We start from the raw sequence: 22,488 nt of genomic DNA on the forward strand, positions 1-22,488 counted from the left end.
AAAAAAAAAAAAAAAAGGCCGGGCACAGCAGCTCACACCTGAGATCCCAGCAGCACTTTGGGAGGCCAAAGTGGGAGGATCACTTGAGCACAGGAATTCAAGAGCAGCCTGGGCAACACAGGGAGACCCCAGCTCTGCAAAACATTAAAAAATTAGCTGGGTGTGGTAGTGCACATCTGTGGCCCTAGCTGCTTGAGGGGCTGAGGCAGGAGGATCGCTTGAGCCCAGGAGGTCCGTGCCGCAGTGAGCACCCCTGCACTCCAGCCTGGGAAAGACAGCAAGACCCTGCCTGAGAAAAATAACAGTTTCTTTTCAAAGTCTGGGGTCTTTGAGACGAGGGTCCCACCCAGCCAGTTGTCTTCAGCTGAGAATGGTGCCGACACCTTTTCAGAGGTTTCATTGGAAAGGATTCTGTAACAGGCGGCCTCAGGTCAGGATCCCCACGCAAACACACCTCACTTGGTGACTTCAGATTCGGAAGAGGCAACAGCAACCAGGAGAAACAAGACCTGAGGCGGGCGTGGTGGCTCAGGCCTATAATCCCAGCACTTTGGGAGGCTGAGACGGTCAGGAGTTCGTGACCAGACTGGCTTCTACTAAAAATACAAAAATTAGCCGGGCGTGGGGCGTGGTGGCGGGCGCCTGTAATCCCAGCTACTTGGGAGGCTGAGGCAGGAGAGTCATTAGAACCTGGGGGGTGGAGATTGTAGTGAGCTGAGATCGCACCACTGCACTCCAGCCTGGGAGACACAGCGAGACGTCGTCTCAAAAAAAAAAAAAAAAAAAAAAAAAACCCACACCTGGCTGAGTCCCCCCTTAAACCTAGAAGGCGGGGGTCACAGCCCCCTCTTATAGAGGGGTGACAGGCCCAGACAGGTGGCACACACAAGATCATACCAGTGACAGCTGGAACGCGGCTTAGCATTCCAGGCACGCAGGGCCTAGCACGATCCACGCTGGGGGCGGGTGTGTGGAGGGGGATGTGCGCTCCTTCTAAACCAAGAAATCTCATCTTTGGTGTACCGGTTTCCTTCTCTCTTAGACTGAGGTGTGAGGACTGGACGGGGTGGCGGGTGGCTAGGGATCCACTGAGGGTTCAGAGAGTGGAAGAGTGATCCTCACTGTGTCACACTCCTCCCTCCCGGTCCCGCCAGCGCCTCTGTACCCTAGGGCCTTTGCACATGCTGTTTTCTCTCCTGCAACACCCTCCACGGCCCAGAGAACCTCTTGGCCTCGTGGTCTCCACCCTGCCCCCTCCCCGTTAGCCTGGGGCACAGCTGAGCAGAAGTGCCCCAGCTTAGACTCCCTGGGCTGGGGGATGCCACTGATCCCCAAGAGACTCTGTGTCCCGTGATTATTTGCTCTACCAAGGTCCCAGGAGGCTGCACCCATTGAAATTCACAAACTGTGGAGGGTTGCTTGAGCCCAGGAGTTTGAGAGCAACTTGGGCAACAAAGTGAGACCCTGTCTCTAACAAAACAAAACACAACAAAAGATAAATCTACACGCTACACGGAGAGGGAGCGAGGCGGCGAATCCGAGGACCTGGGGACCCCGATTCCCACCCTCTGCCCCGCTGGAAGTTTATTCTGGTGTCTGTGTGAACAGGGAGCAGGCTCAATTTTTTCCCAAATAATTAACGCAGGCGTCTCCCCCGTGGCACCGTGGGCATCTTGGGTGGATGATTCTGTCCTGCGCACGGCAGGCGGCTGAGCGGCAGCCCTGGCTCCCCCCATGCACGCCTGAAACACTCTCCGGCTGAGACGACCACACACGTCCCCAGACGCTGCCAAACCGCCCCCAGCTGTAAATCATGGCGGCCACTAAGTGGGAAGAAGGAAGGCTGGAAGTCAGCACGGGTCAGCTTTCTCTGGCCAGATGACTTGGCTGTGAACTTTCTGAAAACCTTCTGTTTGCAGGGTATTCTCGGTTTCAGAACCGCGGTCCGTGGTGGAGGACAGCTCACCTAAGGTAAGCACGGCCCCGCCCCGCACGTGACACAGGCCGGGGCTGCTGGGACCTGTGGCTTCTCTGCCATCCCCAAGGTGGGGGACATCATCAAACGGTTCTCAAATCTGCTTCAGCAGCCAGGCTTTCCCGTCAGAAAGTTTTCTGCTCTTCGGAGGGAGGTCCAGCAGGCATGAGGACGCATTTTCCTCAACTGCCATTTGGCACTCGCTGTCTCTGGGACAACCACAACTTGGAGGGTTTGGCTGCAGGACAGCATTCTCAGAGAAGGCCTGCTGTGTCTCCCAACAGCGACGGCTTTATGGGTGCGCAGGAGCCACGGCCGAGGCCTGGTCTCAAGGCAGAGGCCGCACAAGTGAGGGTGGGAGGAGTGCTGGCCCGTGGGGGTGGCGCCAGCTCCCGTGGAGGGGGCTTCAGTGTCCCTTTCGGCTCTGAGCCGAGGACTCCACATCCCACCTTTTCATTTTATCATGAAAATGAAACCAAAATCAAACCACGGCCCCCTCGGTCAGGGGCGGGGGCTCACGCCTGTAATCCCAGCACTTTGGGAGGCCGAGGCGAGAGACTCGCTCGAGTCCAGGTGTTCGAGACCAGTTTGGGCTATTATACAGTGTATAGTGAGACCCTACAAAAGACTCCACAAAAGAAAAAAAAAAAAAAATTAGCCTGACGTGGCGGCACACATCAGTAGTCCCAGCTACTTCAGAGGCTGAGGCGAGAGGATCATTTTGAGCCCAGGAGTTGGAGGCTGCAGTGAGCTGTGACTGGGCTCTGTACTCCAGCCCGGGTGACAAAGTGAGACCCTGTCTCTAAAACCAGACAAAAAACTCACAACCACCTCTCTTCCTTATTTCCCTGCCCAGAATGGATCATTCAATGGAAAGAAACAGAACATCCTCGTAAACTGAGGCCATCTTACCTCCTTACACCCCAGTAGGAAGCGCCCGCTCTTGCCCACCGCCTTCTGTGAACACTCTGCCCGCCTCCATCCCAAATCCACGTTGCTTCTCACCAACGGCAGGGCAGGAAAGCCAGGTGCCCTGCTCCTCACTCCCTCTCAGGACACCCGAGTTCTAGCTCAGTCCCCTGCCCACTCCCCACATCGAAGTCCACTTTCTTCTAAAATGCCACCAGGAGGTCACTGTACACATAAAAGCCCTCAAGTGCTCCTGGAACCCCAGGAGTGTGCATAGGAGGCCCCCCCACCAGCTGGGGGTGGTCTGTGGGGCCTACACCAAACCCTGTACGTGCCACTCAAACTCAAGTGCTCACCTCTCCTGCCCAACTCTAGGACAGAATCTAGTATTCCTGCAAACTCCATCTCTGGCCCAGCATCTCTTACAAGGCTTTCTACCTCTTGACAGACCCAGCTTCCCTTTGAACGCCAGCATCTGGCAGCGTCTAAACCCTATGGACTCAGGAAAGCCTTCGATGGTTGAAAAATTCACAGACACGTGGTCAAGTTCCATGGGGAGGCCATTTCTCTCTGGGTCTCTGTTTCCACCTCAGTAAAACAGAAAACGGGCCAGGTGCAGTGAGGCACGCCTGTAACCACAGAACTCTGGAGGCCAAGGTGGAGGATCGCTTGAACCCAGGAGTTTGAGACCAGCCTGGGCAACACGGTGAAACCCTATCTCTAAAACAACAAAATACTAAAATTAGCCGGGTGTGGTAGTGCACACCTGTAGTCCCAGCTACTCAGGAGGCTGAGGTGGGGGGGCCTCAGCCCGGGACGTCGAGGCTGCAGTGAGCGGAGATTGCGCCACTACACTCCAGCCTGGGCGACAGAGCAAGACCCTATCTCAAACCACCCCTTTTATGCCTTCGGCCTGTACCGAGCACTTCCTACCAGGGCCACTGTTGGGTTTTGGCAAAAAAACAACCATAGAATTGAGTAAGACTGCCGCTCTCAAGGATCCGTCCAATCTGGGGCAGAGCTCACCCCCATTTGGAATCATTCACCCTTCTAGGAAGATTTAATTATAAACCTCAGCTCAAATCCTTGGCGCGCTTACAGCTTTCCAGGCACCCAGCTAAGTGCTGTACATGCGATAGCTTATTTTAGGGGTCAGCAGAGGTTTTTCTGAAAAGGGCCAGACTGTCTTCAGCTCGGCAGGCGCTAAGGTCCCTACGGCAACTGTTCAACTGTGTCTTCTTAGCTCAAAACCAACCACAGGTAACATGCAAACCAAGGAGTGTGGCTGTGTTCCCACAAACCTTCATTCCCAAAAACAGGCCAGAGGTGGATTTGGCCTTCTGGTCAGTTAGCTGATACCTTGCCCGGTTGAATCCTCACACACCTGAGGTGGTTACTTTTATAATCCCCATTCCACAGAAGAAAAACTGAGGCTTGGAAAGATGGGGACCACCCAAGACCACCCAGCTAGGAGGATGCAAATGAGGTGTTCTGAACCCAGGCAGCCTCACTTGAGAAGCTAAACTCCAAAGTAGCCACTTCTCGCCGCACAAAATTGGGTGCACACACAAAACTTTGTATACCATTTCCCGGGCCCACACACTCCCAGCTGCCCATGCTGGTGAAGAATCATTGATCTAGGGTAGGTTTTTTTTGTTTTTTGGTTTTTTTTTGACAGGGTCTCGCTGTGTCACCCAGGCTGGAGTGCAGTGGCGTGATCTTGGGTCTCTGCAACCTCTGCCTCCTGGGTTCAAGGGATTCTTCTGCCTCAGCCTCCTGAGTAGCTGGGATTACAGGTGCACGCCACCATGCCCAGCTAAGTTTTGTATTTTCAAGAGAGACGGGGTTTCACCACATTGGTCAGGCTGGTCTCGAACTCCTGACCTCAGGTGATCCACCCGTATGGTAGGGTGTGGTTTTTAAAGCGTTATTGACATTCAAAGTTGGAACGTTTTCTGGGGTGGGGCCGTCCTGGGCACTGCAGGGTGTTGAGCAGCAACCCTGGCCTCCACCGACTCCAAACCAGGGGGTCTCCTGAATCGTGAAAAGCACAAATGTCACCAAGAATCTGTGGGGCACAGAATTGTTCCTGGTTGAGAACCACTGGTCAAGGGAGGGAAAAGGCAGAGAGAACGAATAATCAGAGACAGAAACAAAAGTAAATGCGACAATGATCCAACCTCTGAGAGGCACACTGCACTGCAATTTTCTGCCACCTAATAACAAAAACAGCTGTTCTCAAGCCAGCTCTCTCTTATCAAGTTCCAGGCACCTGATCAAATAATTGAATGTGGGCTTATCCTCATAATGACCCTCCGAGACATCTGCTTTTACAACTCGTTTACGAAAAAGAAGGTTTGCTCAGAGAGGGAAAGCGACTCATCCAGGTTTACACAGCGGGTGGGTGGTGGTGGTGGGCTGGTTCTGAATCCCAGATTTCCCCCACCTCTAGCACGATATGCAGAAGAAGACTCTAAACATGAAATAAGACGAACGGCTGCTAATTCTTTGGAGTTCTCAGATTCCGCTGGACCCTGCGGCGGCTCTGATTCTCCCAGGCAGGGACTTCTGACAACGCCCGTTTTACAGAGGGGAAAACTGAGGCTCCGAGACGCCAAGAGGCTGGGCAAGGTCACCCAGGTAGGGACTGGCGGCGCTGGGACCAGAGCCCCGACTTGAGTCCCCACAAACGGGGGTCCCCGAGTCACAGGGACGACTTTTCCAGGCAGTTAGTAAGAGCGGAACGGCAGCGAACACCCAGCGAGCGCTCACTACATGCGGGGCGCCTTCCCCTCCAGCCGTCCTCGCCACCAGTCCGCGGACCAGCATTTCCAGGACCTGGGGCCCGGGGAAGGGAGATCAGGGCTCGAAGGGCCTGCCCGATGCCGCCCGGCCTCAGTTTCCCCTCCGCTCCGCCTACTCACAGGACCCCGCGGGTCGCGCTGACCCTGGCCTCACGATCCCCAACCTCTTACGGGCTCTGGGGCCCCGTGAGCCCCGAGTCGCAGACCCCACACCCGCCAGGCTCAGCACAGTGCCCCTCACTCACCTCTCAGGCGACCGATCCCCGACCCACCGACGGTTGCGCTTGCGCACCGCGGAGCCGCCCGGCCCCGGCCCCCGGGCGCGACGCCTGCGCAGAAGAAGGGCGCCCCGGGTTGCTTCCCTTCTGCACAGGCGCGTTAATGATCGAGGTGGGCGTGGAAGGAAGTGACGCAACGTAGAGGCGGGAACCAGCTGGTCGTTAGGGCAACTGACCTCTACGACCTAATGGAGGCCGGAAGTCGGGGCTGGTTTGCCCTCTAGGGCGGGAACGAAGCGGTGCACGGTGGAACAGTGGCTGACTCCAGCCGGTCGCCGAGCTGACCACGTGGTGCTGGGCCGGCCACGTGGTGCAGCCGCGTTTGGCCACCTGGACTCCAGAGCGTCATAGCCCCGCAATGAATGGGAGTCAGTGTTGTCCGCTCGCTATCTTTGTTCATTTATTCACCCACCCATCTACTCACCCACAAATGCATTCTTTCATGCAGTCAGTTTATGAGACGCTTGTGAGAATAGAAACATTAGTAGGCAGCAGGTGCCTAATATTCCACATTTATTGCAAACCAGTCATAAAAACCAGCAAAGTGTCTACTGTCATTATTTTGCATTGGGGTAGACGAACTATAAACTAATAAACTAGTACATAAATAGATAAACAAGAAATTTCACAGCTAACACTACAAAAAAAATGAAGGTGGTGTGATTGCCACCAGGAGCTAAGTTGTATGGTATGGGTAGGAAAGATCATCCTTTAGATTTGGATTTCAAGGATAGGAAAAAGTCCAAACGGACCCCAGGCACAGGGAACAGCGAAAATGAAGGCCAATGTAAAAGCTTGGTGTGCTCAAGACATATGGAAAAAAAAAAAATAGAGATGAGAGATGAGAAATTTCCAAGGACGACAGAAAACTGATCACCATCTGAGTTATAGTTGCCAGAAATGTTCTCCCAATTCATTGTTGTCCTACTCGAAATACATGCACGATTAATGGCGTGGATTATTTTAATTTCTTTTGCAGAAATAAAGAAGGTGAGACCGGGCGCGGTGGCTGACACCAGTAATCCCAGCACTTTGGGAGGCCAAGGGGCAGATCACTTGAGGTCAGAAGTTCGAGACCAGCCTGGCCAACATGCTGAAACCCTGTCTCTACTAAAAATACAAAAACTAGCCGGGCGTGGTGCGGGCATCTGTAGTCCCAGCTACTCGGGAGGTTGAGGCAGGAGAATCGCTTGAACCCGAGAGTCAGAGGTTGCAGTGAGCCGAGATCGCGCCATGGTACTCCAGCCTGGGCGACAGAGTGAGACTCCGTCCAGTCCCTCCAAAACAAAACGAAACAAAAACAAAAAACAAAAAAGGAAAGAAAGGAGGTCGGTTGCTTCGTTTTTGCCAGTTTAATTGTAGTACATTGTTTTTTCTGGGTGCCATAACAGTTCAAGACAGACGGTTCAAGATGTTTTTTGTTTCAACCCACAACACTGGATGTAGGTCAGGTTACTGCACTGTTCCAAAACACCTGTTATTTGACATGAATCAGTTTACTTGCTTATGTTTCTGACAAAAAAAAAAAACCTTGGCCGGGCGCGGTGGCTCACACCTGTAATCCCAGCACTTTGGGCGGCCGAGGCGGGCGGATCACGAGGTCAAGAGATTAAGACCATCCTGGCCAACATGGTGAAACCCTGTCTCTACTAAAAATACGAAAATTAGCCGAGCGTGGCGGCTCGCGCCTGTAGTCCCAGCTACTCGAGAGGCTGAGGCAGGAGAATTGCTTGAACCCGGGAGGCGGAGGTTGCAGTGAGCCGAGATTGCTGCCACTGCACTCCAGCCTGGGCGACAGAGCGAGATTCCGTCTCAAAAACAACCAAACACCAAAACTTCTGGTTAATGTAATTGATTCGTCTGATTCAGATGCTGGAAAGTGGGCCTGGGATACAGTTAGCGATCGATAATAACACTGGCCCAACACACAGCTATAAGAAGGGAGATAAGCACACAATAACACCGTAGCCTGAAGCCCAGGCGAAGTTTCCGCGGAAAGAACCGCTCAGACAGAGGCTGAGAGGCGTCGGCGGCGTGCGGTTTCCAAGGAAACCGTCCTTTCTAGCCACCCCAGCGGCTCTGGAGGGGTACCGCAAGAGGCTCCGCCCACGCAACCCCGAGACCAATGACGGCTGGGAGAGTTGAGCGCATGCGCAGAGAGCTCCAGCGTGTCGGCCCGCCTCCTTTAGGTGTGGGCGGGGCTTGGGCACGCGTGCGTCCTGCCCACCCTGTGCACGCGCCGCCCCAGCATGCCCCGGGTGCGCAGGCGGCGGGTCCCTTGGTCTTCAGGCGGCCGTGGCAGCGGTGGCGGCGGTTGGGCCGAGAGAGGCGGCCTCAGTGGCCGAGGTGGCTGGACGCGTAGCAGGTGGAAGGAGGGAGGGAGCCGCAGGCGGAGACCCACCCGCCATGAAGCCCCCCGCAGGTACCGACTACCCCGCTCGCCGGACCCAGGCTCCCCTGCACCCTCGCTCCTCCCGGGGTCGCGACTTGGGCCTAAGGCTGGAGCGGAGTGGTCCCCGAGCCACCCTCGGCCGGGCTGGAGGGGCAGCGGGGGAGGTGGGCGACCCCGCTCTTTCGTTTGCCGAATGAAGGAACCAGCTTTTCCAGCGCTTCATTCATTCTGCAAAGTTGATGGCGCTTCCCTTCCGGATGGGTCGGGCCCCGTGGCGAACCCTCGGGAGGCCGTGATTTGAGGACTCCAGTCCCCGTTTTCCCGGAATTCTAGAGCCAGAGATAGACATTCAACAAGTAAATAAGCAAGAGAGGATCGAAGATAGGGAGGGATCGGTGCTCTGGAGTAAATAAACACGAACAGGGCAGTCCCAGGGAGCAAATAAACACGAACAGGGCAGTCCCAGGGAGCAAATAAACACGAACAGGGCAGTCCCAGGGAGCAAATAAACACGAACGGGGCATTCCCAGGGAGAGGGTGGTCCTGGGGGGCTTTTCCGAAGAGGTGAGCCTTGACTTGCTTGATTGGGAGAAGCAGGTGTCCTGCCAGGACCGGGGAAGGAGGCGTCCCGGGAGGAGGGAACGTGTTTGGAAAGCAGAAAGTCAGTTTGGCTGGAACGTAAAGAGGGGACCTGTTTATTGTGTTATTTATTTACTTTGGGGCCCAGGCTGGAGTGCAGTGGTGCGATCACGACTCCCTGCAGCCTGGAACTCCTGGGCTCAAGCAATCCTCCCGCCTCAGCCTCCTGAGTGGCTGGGACTACAGACCTGCACCACCACGCTTGGCTGATTTTTGTAGAGACGAGGTTTCGCTGTGTTGCCCAGGCTGGTCTTGAAGTCCTGGGTTCAAGCAATCTACCTGCCTCGGCCTCCCAGAGTACTGGGATTGCAGACATGAGCCACTGTAGCCAGCCAAGACCCTTTTAATTTAAAGGCAAAGGGGTGATGCTAAGTGTTTTTTCTTTATTTGTTTATTTATTTTTTGAGACAGTCTCTCTCTGTCTCCCAGGCCAGGGTGTAGTGGTGCGATCTCTGCCCACAGAGGCTCTCTGCAACCTCTGCCTCCCGGGTTCAAGCGATTCTCCTGCTTCAGCCTCCCAAGTAGTTGGGATTTCAGGCGCGCACCACCACACTCCGCTAATTTTTGTATTATTGGTAGAGATGGGGTTTCACCATCTTAACCAGACTGGTCTTGAACTTCTGACCTCAAGTGATCCGTCTGCTTCGGCCTCCCAAAGTGCTGGGATTGCAGGTGTGAGCCACCGTACCCGATTTTAGAGTCACTCTGGTTGTTGTTGAGGCAAATCCTTGCCCGCAACCTTGACTTTTCTCTTGCCCAGCCACATTCCCCCAGCTCTTTGTCCAGCCCATTGCAATGAGGGTGATAATTGTAATAATGATAATCGGGGATATTCAGGCCTTGGGAAGGAAGGAATGTCGTCTGCCTTGTTTGCTACTGGATCCTTGGCACAATCAGTAGATATTTACAGGATGAACTGACGTCCACAAGTTTTTCAAATCCTAACTCCTCCAGGAGAATTTTCTGACAATTCCAGTTCCCGTTGATCTCCGTCCTTTCAGAGCCCCTGAAGCTCTTCTTTACCCCACGGTTTAATGTAGATCCACAGTCCCTTTTTTGCAGTTCTAAAATCCTAAATACTCTGTAAACTGAAAGGTTTGCCGTAAGTTTACAGCAAAGTCATTTGGCCAGAAAGTGACCGCAACTGACCGACCGACTGAGAGCCTTTCTTTTTCCCACTTAGCGAATATCACTGATTCTCAGCTGGGGTGATTGTGCTTCCTCAGGGGACACTGGGCCATGTCTGGGGACATTTGTGGTTGTCACAGTTGGGGGGCGCTCCTGGTATGGAGTGGATGGAGGCCGGGGATGCTCAGCACCCTGCAGCGCCCAGGACAGCTCCACCGCAGAGAACGATCCGGCCCGGATGGCCACAGTGCAGGCAGGGAGAGGCCCTGGTGCGTATTCCTGCTGCTCGCTGCAGAAAGAGTCATTGGATTTCGGAGCGCTGCCCCGGCCTCCCTAGCGATTTGGAATCCATGGTCCTTGGACTCTTACTTTCCTACAATGGGGGGAATTCTGAGTGGTGAAACGTCCCCGGCCCCAAGAGTTTTTGGACAGCACAACATGGTCTGTAATAACAGCTACCTCTTGAAAACTTTCTGGTGGTATTCAGGATACAAGATGTTTCGCCTTCATTCCTCACTGAATTCTTAGACGGTTCTTGTTCTCTGCCCCCTGAATTGTTCCCGTTTTGCAGGTGGGAAGCCTGGGAGTTAACGTTTCTTGCCAGAATCCCAGAGTGAGCAAGTGGCAGAGGTGGGGTCCGCACCCGGACCCTCTGACTTCAGCTCCTGCATTCTGAGCTCGCTTGTTGTACCTGCCCCAGCCTTTGTTAAAATGCACATCCGATTGTTAGTGCCACCGTCCCGTCCCCTTCCTGTCCCTTTCCAGGGCTCCACTTTGCACTCAGGATCGAAGTTCAAAGCCTTCATTGTCATCTACACCAGGAGTTGGCAAACTCTGGCCTGCCTATTTTTTCGAGACGGAGTTTCACTCTTGTTGCCCAGGCTGGGGTGCAGTGGCACGATCTCAGCTCACTGCAGCCTCCGCCTCCCAGGTTCGAGCGGTTCTCCTGCCTCAGTCTCCCGAGCAGCTGGGATTACAGGTGCCGCCACCACGCCCGGCTAATTTTTATGTGTTTAGTAGAGACGGGGTTTCTCCATGCTGGTCACACTGGTCTTGAACGCCTAACCTCAGGTGATCCACCCACCTTGGCCTCCCAAAGTGTTGGGATTACAGACACGACCCACCGTGCCTGGCCAAGATGGACTCTTGCTCTGTCACCTGGACTAGAGTGCAGTGGTGCAATCTCGGCTCACTGCAACCTCTGGCTCCTGGGTTCAAGCGATTCTCCTGTCTCAGCCTCCAGAGTAGCTGGGATTACAGGCCTGCACCACCACACCCAGCTAATTTTTGTATTTTTAGTAGAGACGAGGTTTTGCCATGTTGTCCAGGCTGGTCTCGAACTCCTGACCTCAAGTGATCTGCCTGCCGCAGCCTCCCAAAGTGCTGGGATTACAAGCGTGAGCCACCACACCTGGCCAGGCCTGCCTATTTTTGTACACCCCTGGAACTGAAGATGGTTTTTGGATGAGACAGAAAACATACGTGGGCTACAAAGCTGAAAATCCCTGGCCCTCTGCAGGACTGTTTGCTGGCCCCGGGTCCTCTGCAGGACTGTTCGCTGGCCCCCGGGCCCTCTGCAGGACTGTTTGCTGGCCCCCGGGTCCTCTGCAGAACTGTTTGCTGGCCCCCGGGTCCTCTGCAGGACTGTTTGCTGGCCCCCCGGGTCCTCTGCAGGACTGTTTGCTGGCCCCCCGGGTCCTCTGCAGGACTGTTTGCTGGCCTCCGGGTCCTCTGCAGGACTGTTCGCTGGCCCCCGGGCCCTCTGCAGGACTGTTCGCTGGCCCCCGGGTCCTCTGCAGGACTGTTTACTGGCCCCCCGGGTCCTCTGCAGGACTGTTTGCTGGCCCCCGGGTCCTCTGCAGGACTGTTTGCTGGTCCCCGGGTTCTGCACCGTTAGGGGTTTCCAGGTGGTTTTGCTGCCTTCTCTGTGCCGAGCCGCACTGACTTTCTTCACGTAGTCGCCCTTCCCGCAGCTGCCCTCGCTGCCCGGAGCCCCCGCCTGCCATTCTTGTTATCGGGCTCCATTTGCCCGTTTCTCAGAGAGGCCCTGGAGTGAGTGGCCAGGCCACATATGACTCGCCCGTAGCACCTGTGGGTCTGGCGCGGCCACACGCCAGCCTGACTTTCTTGATGAGTCCATGGATGGGGGCCTGCGTGTTCCCCTCGCTGGGTGTGGGGTGTGGAAGAAGCAGGTGGAAGAAGGGACTCTTCCCGTAACCCCCCATACCTCACCTTTCCCCTCTGGCATGGCAGGGATTGAGCAGTGCGTGGGTGGTCCTGGACCTCGCCTTTTGTGAACACCCAGGGGTTTGTACAGGCTGATCTGTGCATGGTGTCTCTACTCTAGGACGGGGGTTTTGTGGTTTTTTTTTTGAGATGAGAGTCTCGCTCTGTCACCCAGGCTGCAGTGCAGTGGTAGTATCTCGGCTCACTGCAACCTCTGCCTCCCGGGTTCAAGCAGTTCTGCCTCAGCCTCCTGAGTAGCTGGGATTGCAGGCGCGCGCCACCACGCCCGGCTAATTTTTGTATTTTTGGTAGAGATGGGGTTTCACCATACTGGTCAGGCTGGTCTCAACCTCCTGACCTTGTGATCTGCCCATCTTGGCCTCCCAAAGTGCTGGGATTACAGGCGTGAGCCACCACGCCCAGTCGGGCAGGGGGATTTTTTTTTTTTTTTTTTTTTGAGATGGAGTCTCTCTCTTTCACCCAGGCTGGAGTGCAGTGGCGCCATCTCGGCTCACTGCACACTCTGCCTCCCAGGTGCACGCCATTCTCCTGCCTCAGCCTCCTGAGTAGCTGGGACTACAGGCTCCCGCCACCACACCCAGCTAATTTTTTGTGTTTTTAGTAGAGACAGGGTTTCACCGTGTTAGCCAGGATGATCTCGATCTCCTGACCTTATGATCCACCCGCCTCGGCCTCCCAAAGTGCTGGGATTACATGCACAAGCCACCGCGCCCAGCCGGGGATTTTTAACAGCAGCATTATCTCTATTCCGGGCTGGATTGTTCTCTGCTGGGGCCGTCCTGGTCACTGCGGGGTACTAAGCAGGATCCCTGGCCTCCAGCCACTCCACACCAGGAGCATCTGCAGCCGTGACAGCCACAGGTGTGCTAGATGTCACCCAGGGTCCCCTGGAGGGGATTGATGGCAGAATTGCCTCCTGCTCTAGAGACTGATCAGTCTGTTCTTCCCTACTAGAGCCCTGGACCTCACTCTTCTGGATGAGAAGCGGGTGATCCCTCCTTTCCCTCTACCCTCCTCATTTTGACCCTAACTGAACCAAAAGCAGACCTGCCTGGCACTGGGTTTTGTTTCTGCGCAGCCTGTGCAGGAGACGTGGTGGACGCGGCGTCTCCGTGCTCTGTGGCGAACGACCTGCGATGGGACCTGAGCGCCCAGCAGATAGAGGAGCGCACCAGGGAGCTCATTGAGCAGACCAAGCGCGTTTACGACCAGGTGGGCGCCCAGGAGTTTGAGGACGTGTCCTATGAGAGCACGCTCAAGGCGCTGGCTGACGTGGAGGTCACCTACACAGGTAAGTCCCAGGCAGGGTCTGGGTGTGGGCCACAGGTGCCGAGGGAGGTGGCACCGCAGGCAGGAGCAGCCCAGTCCGTGGAGCAGGTTCAGAACCCGGCGTGAAGTGTCACCAGCATCCTGCCCCTGAGCACAGGGCAGCGCCACCTACTCCCAGGCTGTTGTGGTGGCTAAACCGGACGGCTGGACGGAGGCATCTGGCAGGTGCTGGTCACTGGAGGTGTCGGAGAGAGGCAGTTCTGCCTGTGCTCTGCTCCGTTTCACAGCCTCGTCCGTTCAAAGGACCCCTTGGTTGTGTGATCTGAGAGCCGGAGATGTCTAAACAGCACACCTCTCCAGCCTCTCCCAGAGCCAGCAGCCTTGAAACCTGACCCTGTCTGACCTCTTTCCCTGGCCCGGGAAGGCGGGTATTTGTTTTCTTTCTGAATGACTGAACTTGGCCCCTTTGGCTTCTGCCTCCCTGCCCTGCGGCGGGAGTGACCTCATGACCTTGGGCATCCTCCTCGCCCTCAGCCCGATCCTCCTCCTCTCCTTGGGGTCCCTGTGCTCACGGAGAGGAGTGAGGTACCTGGTGACATGGGTTAGGGACCCTGCTTCCCGAGCTCTGCCTAAGGCTGACAGTGTACCTGCCTGACCAAGAGACCCAGAGAGTCTCGGCAGGGAGCTCTGAGTGAGGCAACTCCCCGCCCTTCCATCTAGCAGAAGGCCTTTTTGCTGGGACCCATCGAGAATCCTTGAGTTCAGCCCAGGACTTCTCTTGTGTTCCCAAGGCATCCCCTGAAAGGGTTGGCCTCCGTGGCCCGTGCCGTGCGGCCTCCAGAGGGTTTGCTGTCTGAGCTGGGGGCTGGAGAGAGGGCTGAAACTCCACAATCACCCCGAGCCTGCAGAGTCTACAGCCCCTGCTTGAAATCCTAACCCTCTTCCCACTCCCTGTGGCTTCTGACAAGTGGCTTAGAACCCAGCGGGACCTTGGTTTCCCCTCCTCAGCCACATGGTGGCCCCTGGTCTCTCCCGCAGGAGTCTCCTGAGGCTCAGGTGATACCAGTTCCCTCTTAGGGCGCCCAGCGGTGCCGGGCATCATTTCCCCCTCCCGTGCCCCGCTTTCCCCTCCTGCAGCCTTTCTTCTCCTCCTTCACATGGTGGCGAGAAGCAGCGTTAAAGGAAACTGAAATCGGCCCTGCTGCTCCCCTCGGAGCCTTTCCGCTGTCCTCAGGGTGACGCCCAGCATCCTCGGTGTGGTCTTCAGCACCCTGCACTGTCTGTGCCTGGACACGCAGTCTCCTCGTGCCTGGCACCCTCCCCCAGCCAGGGCCTCCCCAGCCAGCCCCTCCTGCCCCTCGCGCCCCTCGCCCTGTGCTCTGCTGAATGCCCGGCTTCTCTCTGATCGCAGATTAAGTCCACTTAGCCCGGGAGCCCTTCCTGCTCCTCCTGTCCCCGTGCCAGCCGCTTGGATTAGTCCCTGCACGGCACTGACACTCATCCCGGCAGTTGCTTGTCTAATCGGTCGCCCATAAATCCCGAGGGGACAGAGCCTATTTTTTTCTCTCTTCAGCCCCAGCATCAGGCCTGGCCGAGAGCCCCCACTACGAGCTTGTGTGTTGATTTTTTGAGACGGGGTCTTGCTCTGTCACCCGGGCTGCTATAGTGCAGTGGTGTGATCATGGCTCACTGCAGCGCCCATCTCCCAGGCTCAAGCCATCTTCCCACCTCAGCCTCCCAAGTAGCTTGGATGATAGGTGAGCTCCACCACGCCTGGCTGATTTTTTTTTTTTTAATTTTTAATAGAGATGAGGTCTTGCTATGTTGCCCAGGCTGGTCTAGAACTCCTGAGCTCAAGCTTCCTGCCTGCCTCGGCCTCCAAAAGTGCGGGGATTACAGGCATGAGCCACTGTGCCCAGCCCATCCCCCTCCAAACGCACGGAGCCTCCTCCAAACACACTGAGGCCTGGGGACGTTTCTGTTGGCCCAGAATCGAGGTAGTGACCGGACTGCAATTTGAATTTAGGTCTTTCTTCTGCAAAGTATATGCTTTTTAAAAAAATTTTATTATTATTAGTTTTGTTTTATTGTTTTAGAATGAGTCTCGCTCTGTCACCCAGGTTGGAGTGCATGGCGCTGTCATGGCTCACTGCAGCCTTAACCTCCCAGGCTGAAGTGGTCCTCCTGCCTCAGCCTTCTGAGTAGCTGGGAGCACAGGTGTGTGCCACCGTGCCTGGCTGATTTGTTTTTTTAAACTGCTCCATTGAGATATGGTTTGCATCACATACAGTTCACCCATTTAAACCACAAACTTCAGGCCGGCAGCGGCTCACATCTGTCATCCCAACACTTTGGGAGGCCGAGGTGGGTGGATCACTTGAGGTCAGGAGTTTGAGACCAACCTGACCAACATGGAGAAACCCCGTCTCTACTAAAAATACAAAATTAGCCGGGCGTGGTGGCTCATGCCTATAATTTCAACTACTTGGGAGGCTGAGGCAGGAAAATCACTTGAACCCGGGAGGTGGAGGTTGCGGTGAGTCGGGATCATGCCATTGCATTGCAGCCTGGGCAACAGCTGTGCAACTCTGTCTCAGAAAAACAAACCAAACAAAACCACACCCTTCAGTGGTTTTTAATAAATTTGCAGTGTTGCCCAGCTGTCACCATTCTTTCATTTTAGAGCATTTTCATAACCCCAGAGAGAAACTTTATACCCTTCAGTGGTCACGCTCCATCTCCTCTGCCCCCAGCCCCAGCACCCATGCGTCCCCTCCTGTCTCTGTGGACGGGCCTGTGGGTAGCCATCCTCTGTGGATGGATATTTCATAGAACTGGCATCACACAGCCGGGCGCGGTGACTCACGCCTGTAATCTCCTCACTTTGGGAGGCAGAGGTGGGTGCATCGTGAGGTCAGTAGTTCAAGACCAGCCTGGCCAACATAGTGAAACCCCGTCTCTACTAAAAATAAAAAAATTAGCCGGGCATGTGCCTGTAATCCCAGGTGCTCTGGAGACTGAGGCAGGAGAATCACTTGAACCCAGGAGCTGAAGGTTGCCGTGAGCCGAGATCATGCCACTGCACTCCAGCTTGGGCAACAGAGTGATACTTCGTCTCAAAAAAAAAAAAAAAAAAATGACATCACACACTGTGTGGCCTTTTGTGTCTGGCTTCTTTCTCTGCATGTGACGTCCTTGGGTTGCATCCACACCGCAGCCTGTTCCAGAGCCTCGTTCCTTTTCATGGCTGAGTCATGTTCCATTTGGCAGAGGCCACATCTTGTCAGTCCGTTCACTCGTGGATGGGCCTTTTGGCAATTGCGAATCGCGCTGCTGTGAGTGCACGCGTGCAGATTCCGGTGTGGATGTGTGTTCGTGTCTCCCGGCTGGATGACTGCAGTGGAGTCTTGGGGGTTGTGGGATGACTCCATTTTAAAGCTTTTTTTTTTCTTTTTTGAGATGGAGCCTCACTCTGTCACCCAGGCTGGAGTGCAGTGGTACCATTTCAACTCCCTGCAACCTCCGCCTCCCAGGTTCAAGCAATTCTTCTGCCTCAGCCTCCCAAGTAGCTGAAATTACAGGCGCGCGCCACCACGCCCGGCTAATTTTTGTATTTTTGGTAGAGATGGGGTTTCACCTTGTTGGCCAGGCTGGTCTCGAACTCCTGACCTCAAGTGATCTGCCTGCCTCGGCCTCCCAAAGGGTGGGATTATAGGCTTGGCCACTGCACCCGGCCTAAAGCCTATGCTTTTCTAGCCACTGGCATTTCCTCTGCTCAACCTAAAGTGCAGATGTGCTCAGGAAAGTGTGAGTCGTTCATGCATTTAAATGTGCCCATCGCCAGCTGCAGCTCTCTCTGGAAGGGAACTCCGCCAGCCTTTCTGTTTCCTCACACCCAGCTCTGTCTGTTGGGGTCCTTCTTGCCTTGGAGGGCTTTGAGTTGAATCCATGTTTTTCTTTGGTCTGTAAGATCAGGCCAAAGAAAGGACACAGGCGACAGCACCTCCTTTCTCCATTCCAGGGCCCAGCCTGGAGGGGCGGTTGCATGTGCCTGTAGTCCCAGCTACTTGGGAGGCTGAGGCAGGAGAGAGCTCATGGGGGGATCCAGCAGACGGGCCTGGGAGAGGGGTCCGGCAGCACCTGCCAGTTGCACCAGGGCCCATTCTCACAGCTGTCTCCCTGGTCTCCCTGTTTTAGTTCAGAGGAATATCCTTGACTTCCCCCAGCATGTTTCTCCCTCCAAGGACATCCGAACGGCCAGCACGGAGGCCGACAAGAAGCTCTCTGAGTTCGACGTGGAGATGAGCATGAGGGAGGACGTGTACCAGAGGATTGTGTGGCTCCAGGTGAGGGGGAGTGCTCCCCGCAGGGAGTGTGAACAGCCTCCCGAGTAGCTGGGATTACAGGCACGCGCCACCACGCCCGGCTAATTTCTGTATTTTTAGTAGAGACGGGGTTTCACCATGTTGGTCAGGCTGGTCTCGAACTCCTGACCTCAAGTGATCCGCCCACCTTGGCCTCCCACAGTGCTGGGAAGACAGGTGTGAGCCACTGTGCCCGGCCCATTTTTTTTATTTTTAGTAGAGATGGGGTTTCATCATGTTGGTCAGGCTGGTCTCCAACTCCTGACCTCAGGTGACCCGCCCACCTCAGCCTCCCACAGTGCTGGGATCACAGCATGTGCACTTGCTTTTCCTTTCCTGGCCATCCTAGGTGTGACCCAGATACCCCATCCCCACGTGGCGTGAGCTGACAGGGCCTGGTGGCGTGGCTGCGTGGGCTTCTGCTCCCCTGATGCTCCTCCCAGCATGCAGTGGGGCTTTGCTGTTGGTGTCACATGATCAGAAGAGACCCAGAGACCCTCCTGCTGCTGCTCATCCTCTTAGGCGAGGACCCCCGGTCCTGCTGCTGCTCATCCTCTTAGGCGAGGACCCCCGGTCCTGCTGCTGCTTATCCTCTTAGGCGAGGACCCCCAGGAAGGGGGTGCTGATGTGTCCCCCAGTGTCAGGAACGTGCAGCCCTGGTGCTTTGGTAAATACAGATCAGGGTGGCCCATGATAGCAGTGGATTATTATTATTTTTATTTATTTATTTAATTTTTTTTTTTGAGAAGAGTCTCCCTCTGTCGCCCAGGCTGGAGTGCAGTGGCGCGATCTCGGCTCACTGCAAGCTCCGCCTCCCGGGTTCCCGCCATTCTCCTGCCTCAGCCTCCCTAGTACCTGGGACTACAGGCGCCGCCACCACGCCCGGCTAATTTTTTTTTTTTTTTTGTATTCTTAGTAGAGATGGGGTTTCACCATGTTAGCCAGGATGGTCTCAATCTCCTGACCTTGTGATCTGCCCACCTTGGCCACCCACAGTGCTGGGATTACAGGCGTGAGCCACCATGCTGAGCCTTTTTTTTTTTTTTTTTTTTTTTTTAAAAATACAGACAGGGTCTCACAATGTTGCCTACACTTGTCTCAAACTCCTGGGCCGAAGCAATCCTCCCACCTCCACCTCCCAGAGTTTCTGTTGAAACAACGAGAGGTTCCCATGCCGGTGCAGGAAATAATCGAGTGCCCTTGTCAACTTTGCCCATGTCCCCCAGTGGTGACGTTTTGCAAGACTATGGTGTCATCTACACCCTGATACGGACCTGGGGGCAATCAGCAATCTTGTTCCCATTCGGCCACCGCCCTGGTGAAGGAGCTCTGGGCTGATGTTAGTGCAGGGCTCGTCCAAACAAAGCAAATGTTCGCTTGGGTTTTGTGTAGTCGCAGGTCGTCATTTCTCTGAGATAAATGCCCAGCAGTGCAGTTGCCAAGTCACATGGGGGCCAGATGATCAGATTTTTAAGGAACTGCCAAACTGTTCTTTGGAGCAGCTGCACTGGCCCACGTCCTACATGCTTTGACGTTTTTATTCCAGGAGAAAGTTCAGAAGGACTCACTGAGGCCCGAGGCTGCACGGTACCTGGAGCGGCTAATCAAGCTGGGCCGGAGAAATGGGCTTCACCTCCCCAGGGAAACTCAGGACGTGAGTGCTGGGTGTAGGGAGTGCTGGGTGTGGGCAATGTTCGATCCCAGGGAGTGCTGGGCACAGGGAGTACTCAGTCCCAGGGAGTGCTGGGTGCAGGAAGTACATGGCAGGGGGAGTGCTGGGTGCGGGGAGTGCTGGGTTCAGGGAGTGCTGGGTCCCAGGGCATGCTGGGTCCTGGGGAGTGCTGGGTTCAGGGAGTGCTTGGGCACAGGGAGTGCTGGGTGCTGGGAGTGCTGAGTGTGAGGAGTGCTCGGTCCCGGGGAGTACTGGGCATGGGGAGTACTGAGCTCAGGGAGTGCTCAGGCAGGGGGAGTGCTGGGTCCCGGGGAGTACTGGGTGTGGGGAGTACCGGGTGTAGGGAGTGCTCCATCCTGGGGAGTACTGGGCACAGGGAATGCTGCGTCCCAGGGAGTGCTGGGTGTGGGGAGTGCTCCCTCAGCCCTTGGTGGGAGTGTTCCCAGGACCTTGCGTCTTCCTGCAGCGCCCGCCCCGGTCTCTCCTTCCTCTCACGTCTTGCCTTTGTCTCCAGAAAATCAAAAGCATCAAGAAGAAACTGAGCCTCCTGTGCATCGACTTCAACAAGAACCTGAACGAGGACACGACCTTCCTGCCCTTCACGCTCGAGGAGCTAGGTAGGGGCTGGGCTGTGGGGAATGGGTTGCCATCGGTCCTGGGACTCACTGCAGGCCTGCCAGGCCCTCGGGGGCTGCCGCTTCCTCCTGTGGGCTTCTGTGCTGAAGGGCGGCGGGAGGCCGAGGTACATGGACCTGACCGCCCTGGGCCGAGGGCTTTCCTCACTGGGAGCACTCCAGGGCCGTTTACAGCCAAAAGCTCTGACCCCTCCTTGGGGAGGGCCGTGGTCTGTCCCACCAAGATGCCGCCCTGATAGAAAATGTCCCTGGCAGTGGCGGGAGCCCAGGCCGGACTGGGCGGCCAAGGGTGCCAGACTCAGCCGTGGCCCTGAGGTAACCACAGTTTTCCCTTGAGACCCCACTTCCTGCCTGCCTTTATTTTTATTTTATTTTATTTATTGATTTATTTATTTATTTTGAGATGGAGTCTTGCTCTACTGTCCAGGCTGGAGTGCAGTGGTGCGATCTCCACTCACTGCAACCTCCACCCCCTGGGTTCAAGTGAGTCTCCTGTCTCAGCCTCCTGAGTAGCTGGGACTGCAGACTTATGCTATGACTCCTGGCCAATTTTTTTATTTTTAGTAGAGATGGTTTCGCTGTGTTGGTCAGGCTGGTCTCAAACTCCTGGGCTCAGGGTATCTGCCTGCCTCAGCCTCCCAAAGTTTTGGGATTACAGGCATGAGCCATCGCACCTAGCCGGGCCGGAACATTCTGATGGGTGCTACAGAATATAACCTCCACTTCTAGATTTTGAATGTGGTTGCCACTGAGGTGACAGGTGGGGACAAGGCCCTCATGGCCCAAGGCCTCCACGGGTGGCTTGATGTGCGGTCAGCTGGGTGCATGTTTCCTGAGGGAGCACTCGCACATCAGGCATCGCCAAGCTTGGCTGCCAGCCCCTCGCTTGGCCCTTCTGTGTCTCGGGCAGCACATCCTACCCCCTCAACTCCGGGCACTCAGGAGCGACAGCGGGCTACGATCTGCCGTAAAGCACGTTCCCAGCCCCGGGAGCCCAGCCTACCACTCAGTGGTGCACTGATGACCCACATCATTTCCGTGGCCACCCACACCGTCCCTGCAGCCACCCGCGCCGTCCCCGTGGCCACCCACACTGTCCCCGCCACCTGCGCTGTCCCTGTGGGGCTGCCCCTCCCACCTGCCCATGTTAGCAAGCAGAAGGGCTCGGTGTCCGATGTGCTGGAAGCCAGTGCCATGGCACCAAGGTTTTGAGGAAACAAAAGCTTTTCAGTTGCAAGTGACTCCCAAGGAGACCGGGCGTCAAGCTCAAATCTGCCTCCTGCGCCGGCTTTCAGGCGTACTTTCATTCAAGAAGGTGTAGAGGTGGGTTCTGGGATGAGCAGGTGATTGGTGGAAGGAAAAGGGAAGGTCTGGAAGGTCCTCGGGCACGCACAGTTATCTGTCCATGCCAGCTCAGGGTCCCGGTGCGAATCCTGGGGACGTTGGTGTGAAGCGCGGTGGAAGTTCAGTTGGCGTCCGTGAGCTGGTTCTACACAGACTCTGCTGGCTCATGTGGGTTCCAGCCGGTTTCCGCCAGTTTTGTTCTTGTCAGTGTTTTCTCTGCCTGTTGGTTTTCCTGTTTGCCATCCTGCAAACTCAAGAGTGTTTGTCGATTTTGGTGTCTAACTCTTGGGAGCGCTGTTTCATTTGTCCGGCCTGCAGGGCCTCCCGTGCAGGTGGCTTGAGTCCCATGTGGCCGGGTGACACCATCACGCGGGCGGCTAGCACATTGGGTGAGGTCCTCCAGGGCTCTCCGCTGCCCCGGGACCTGTTTCCCGGGGTGTCGTGGGCAGTCACTTGTCAGGAGACACTGCCTTAGTCCCTTTTCTTCTGCTTACAACAGAAGACCTAAAGCCATGTAGTTTATAAGAAAAGGAATTAACTTGTCACGGCTCTGGAGACTGAGAAGTCCCAGGTCGAGGGGCTGTATCTGACGAGGGCCTTCTTCCTGGTGGGGACTCTGGAGCCCTGAGGCGGCCAGGGTGTCACCTGGCAAGGGGAGGGGGCTGAGCGAGCCGGTTCCACCCAGGTCCCTCCTCCTCACAAAGCCCCAGTCCCACTGCCACATTAACCCGTCCATACCTTCATCCATTCCTGAAGGTGGAGCCCACATGACCTGGCTGCCTGTTGAAGGCCCCAGTACCCAATCCTGCCATCTCCCGACACCGCCATCTCC

At 55.7% G+C, this 22,488-nt stretch overlaps 2 protein-coding genes across 2 annotated transcripts in view; one reads left to right on the plus strand and one right to left on the minus strand.

Annotated features, from left to right (window-relative positions):
• The window catches only part of SGTA (small glutamine-rich tetratricopeptide repeat (TPR)-containing, alpha), a 28,187-nt gene extending 22,121 nt beyond the window's left edge, over positions 1-6,066 (minus strand). The window contains exon 1 of the mRNA XM_011997451.1: positions 5,934-6,066. The gene's annotated coding sequence lies outside the window, so the exon portion shown is untranslated. The remainder of the gene's footprint in view (positions 1-5,933) is intronic.
• A 2,115-nt stretch (positions 6,067-8,181) lies between these two features.
• The window catches only part of THOP1 (thimet oligopeptidase 1), a 26,465-nt gene continuing 12,158 nt past the window's right edge, over positions 8,182-22,488 (plus strand). Inside the window, exons 1-5 of the mRNA XM_011997452.1 lie at positions 8,182-8,388; positions 13,451-13,663; positions 17,839-17,987; positions 19,552-19,659; positions 20,192-20,294. Coding sequence (XP_011852842.1) covers positions 8,373-8,388; positions 13,451-13,663; positions 17,839-17,987; positions 19,552-19,659; positions 20,192-20,294 — 589 coding nt within the window. The 5' untranslated portion in view covers positions 8,182-8,372. The remainder of the gene's footprint in view (positions 8,389-13,450; positions 13,664-17,838; positions 17,988-19,551; positions 19,660-20,191; positions 20,295-22,488) is intronic.

Source organism: Mandrillus leucophaeus, unplaced genomic scaffold (assembly GCF_000951045.1).
Source record: "Mandrillus leucophaeus isolate KB7577 unplaced genomic scaffold, Mleu.le_1.0 Scaffold54, whole genome shotgun sequence".
Lineage (NCBI taxonomy): Eukaryota > Metazoa > Chordata > Mammalia > Primates > Cercopithecidae > Mandrillus > Mandrillus leucophaeus.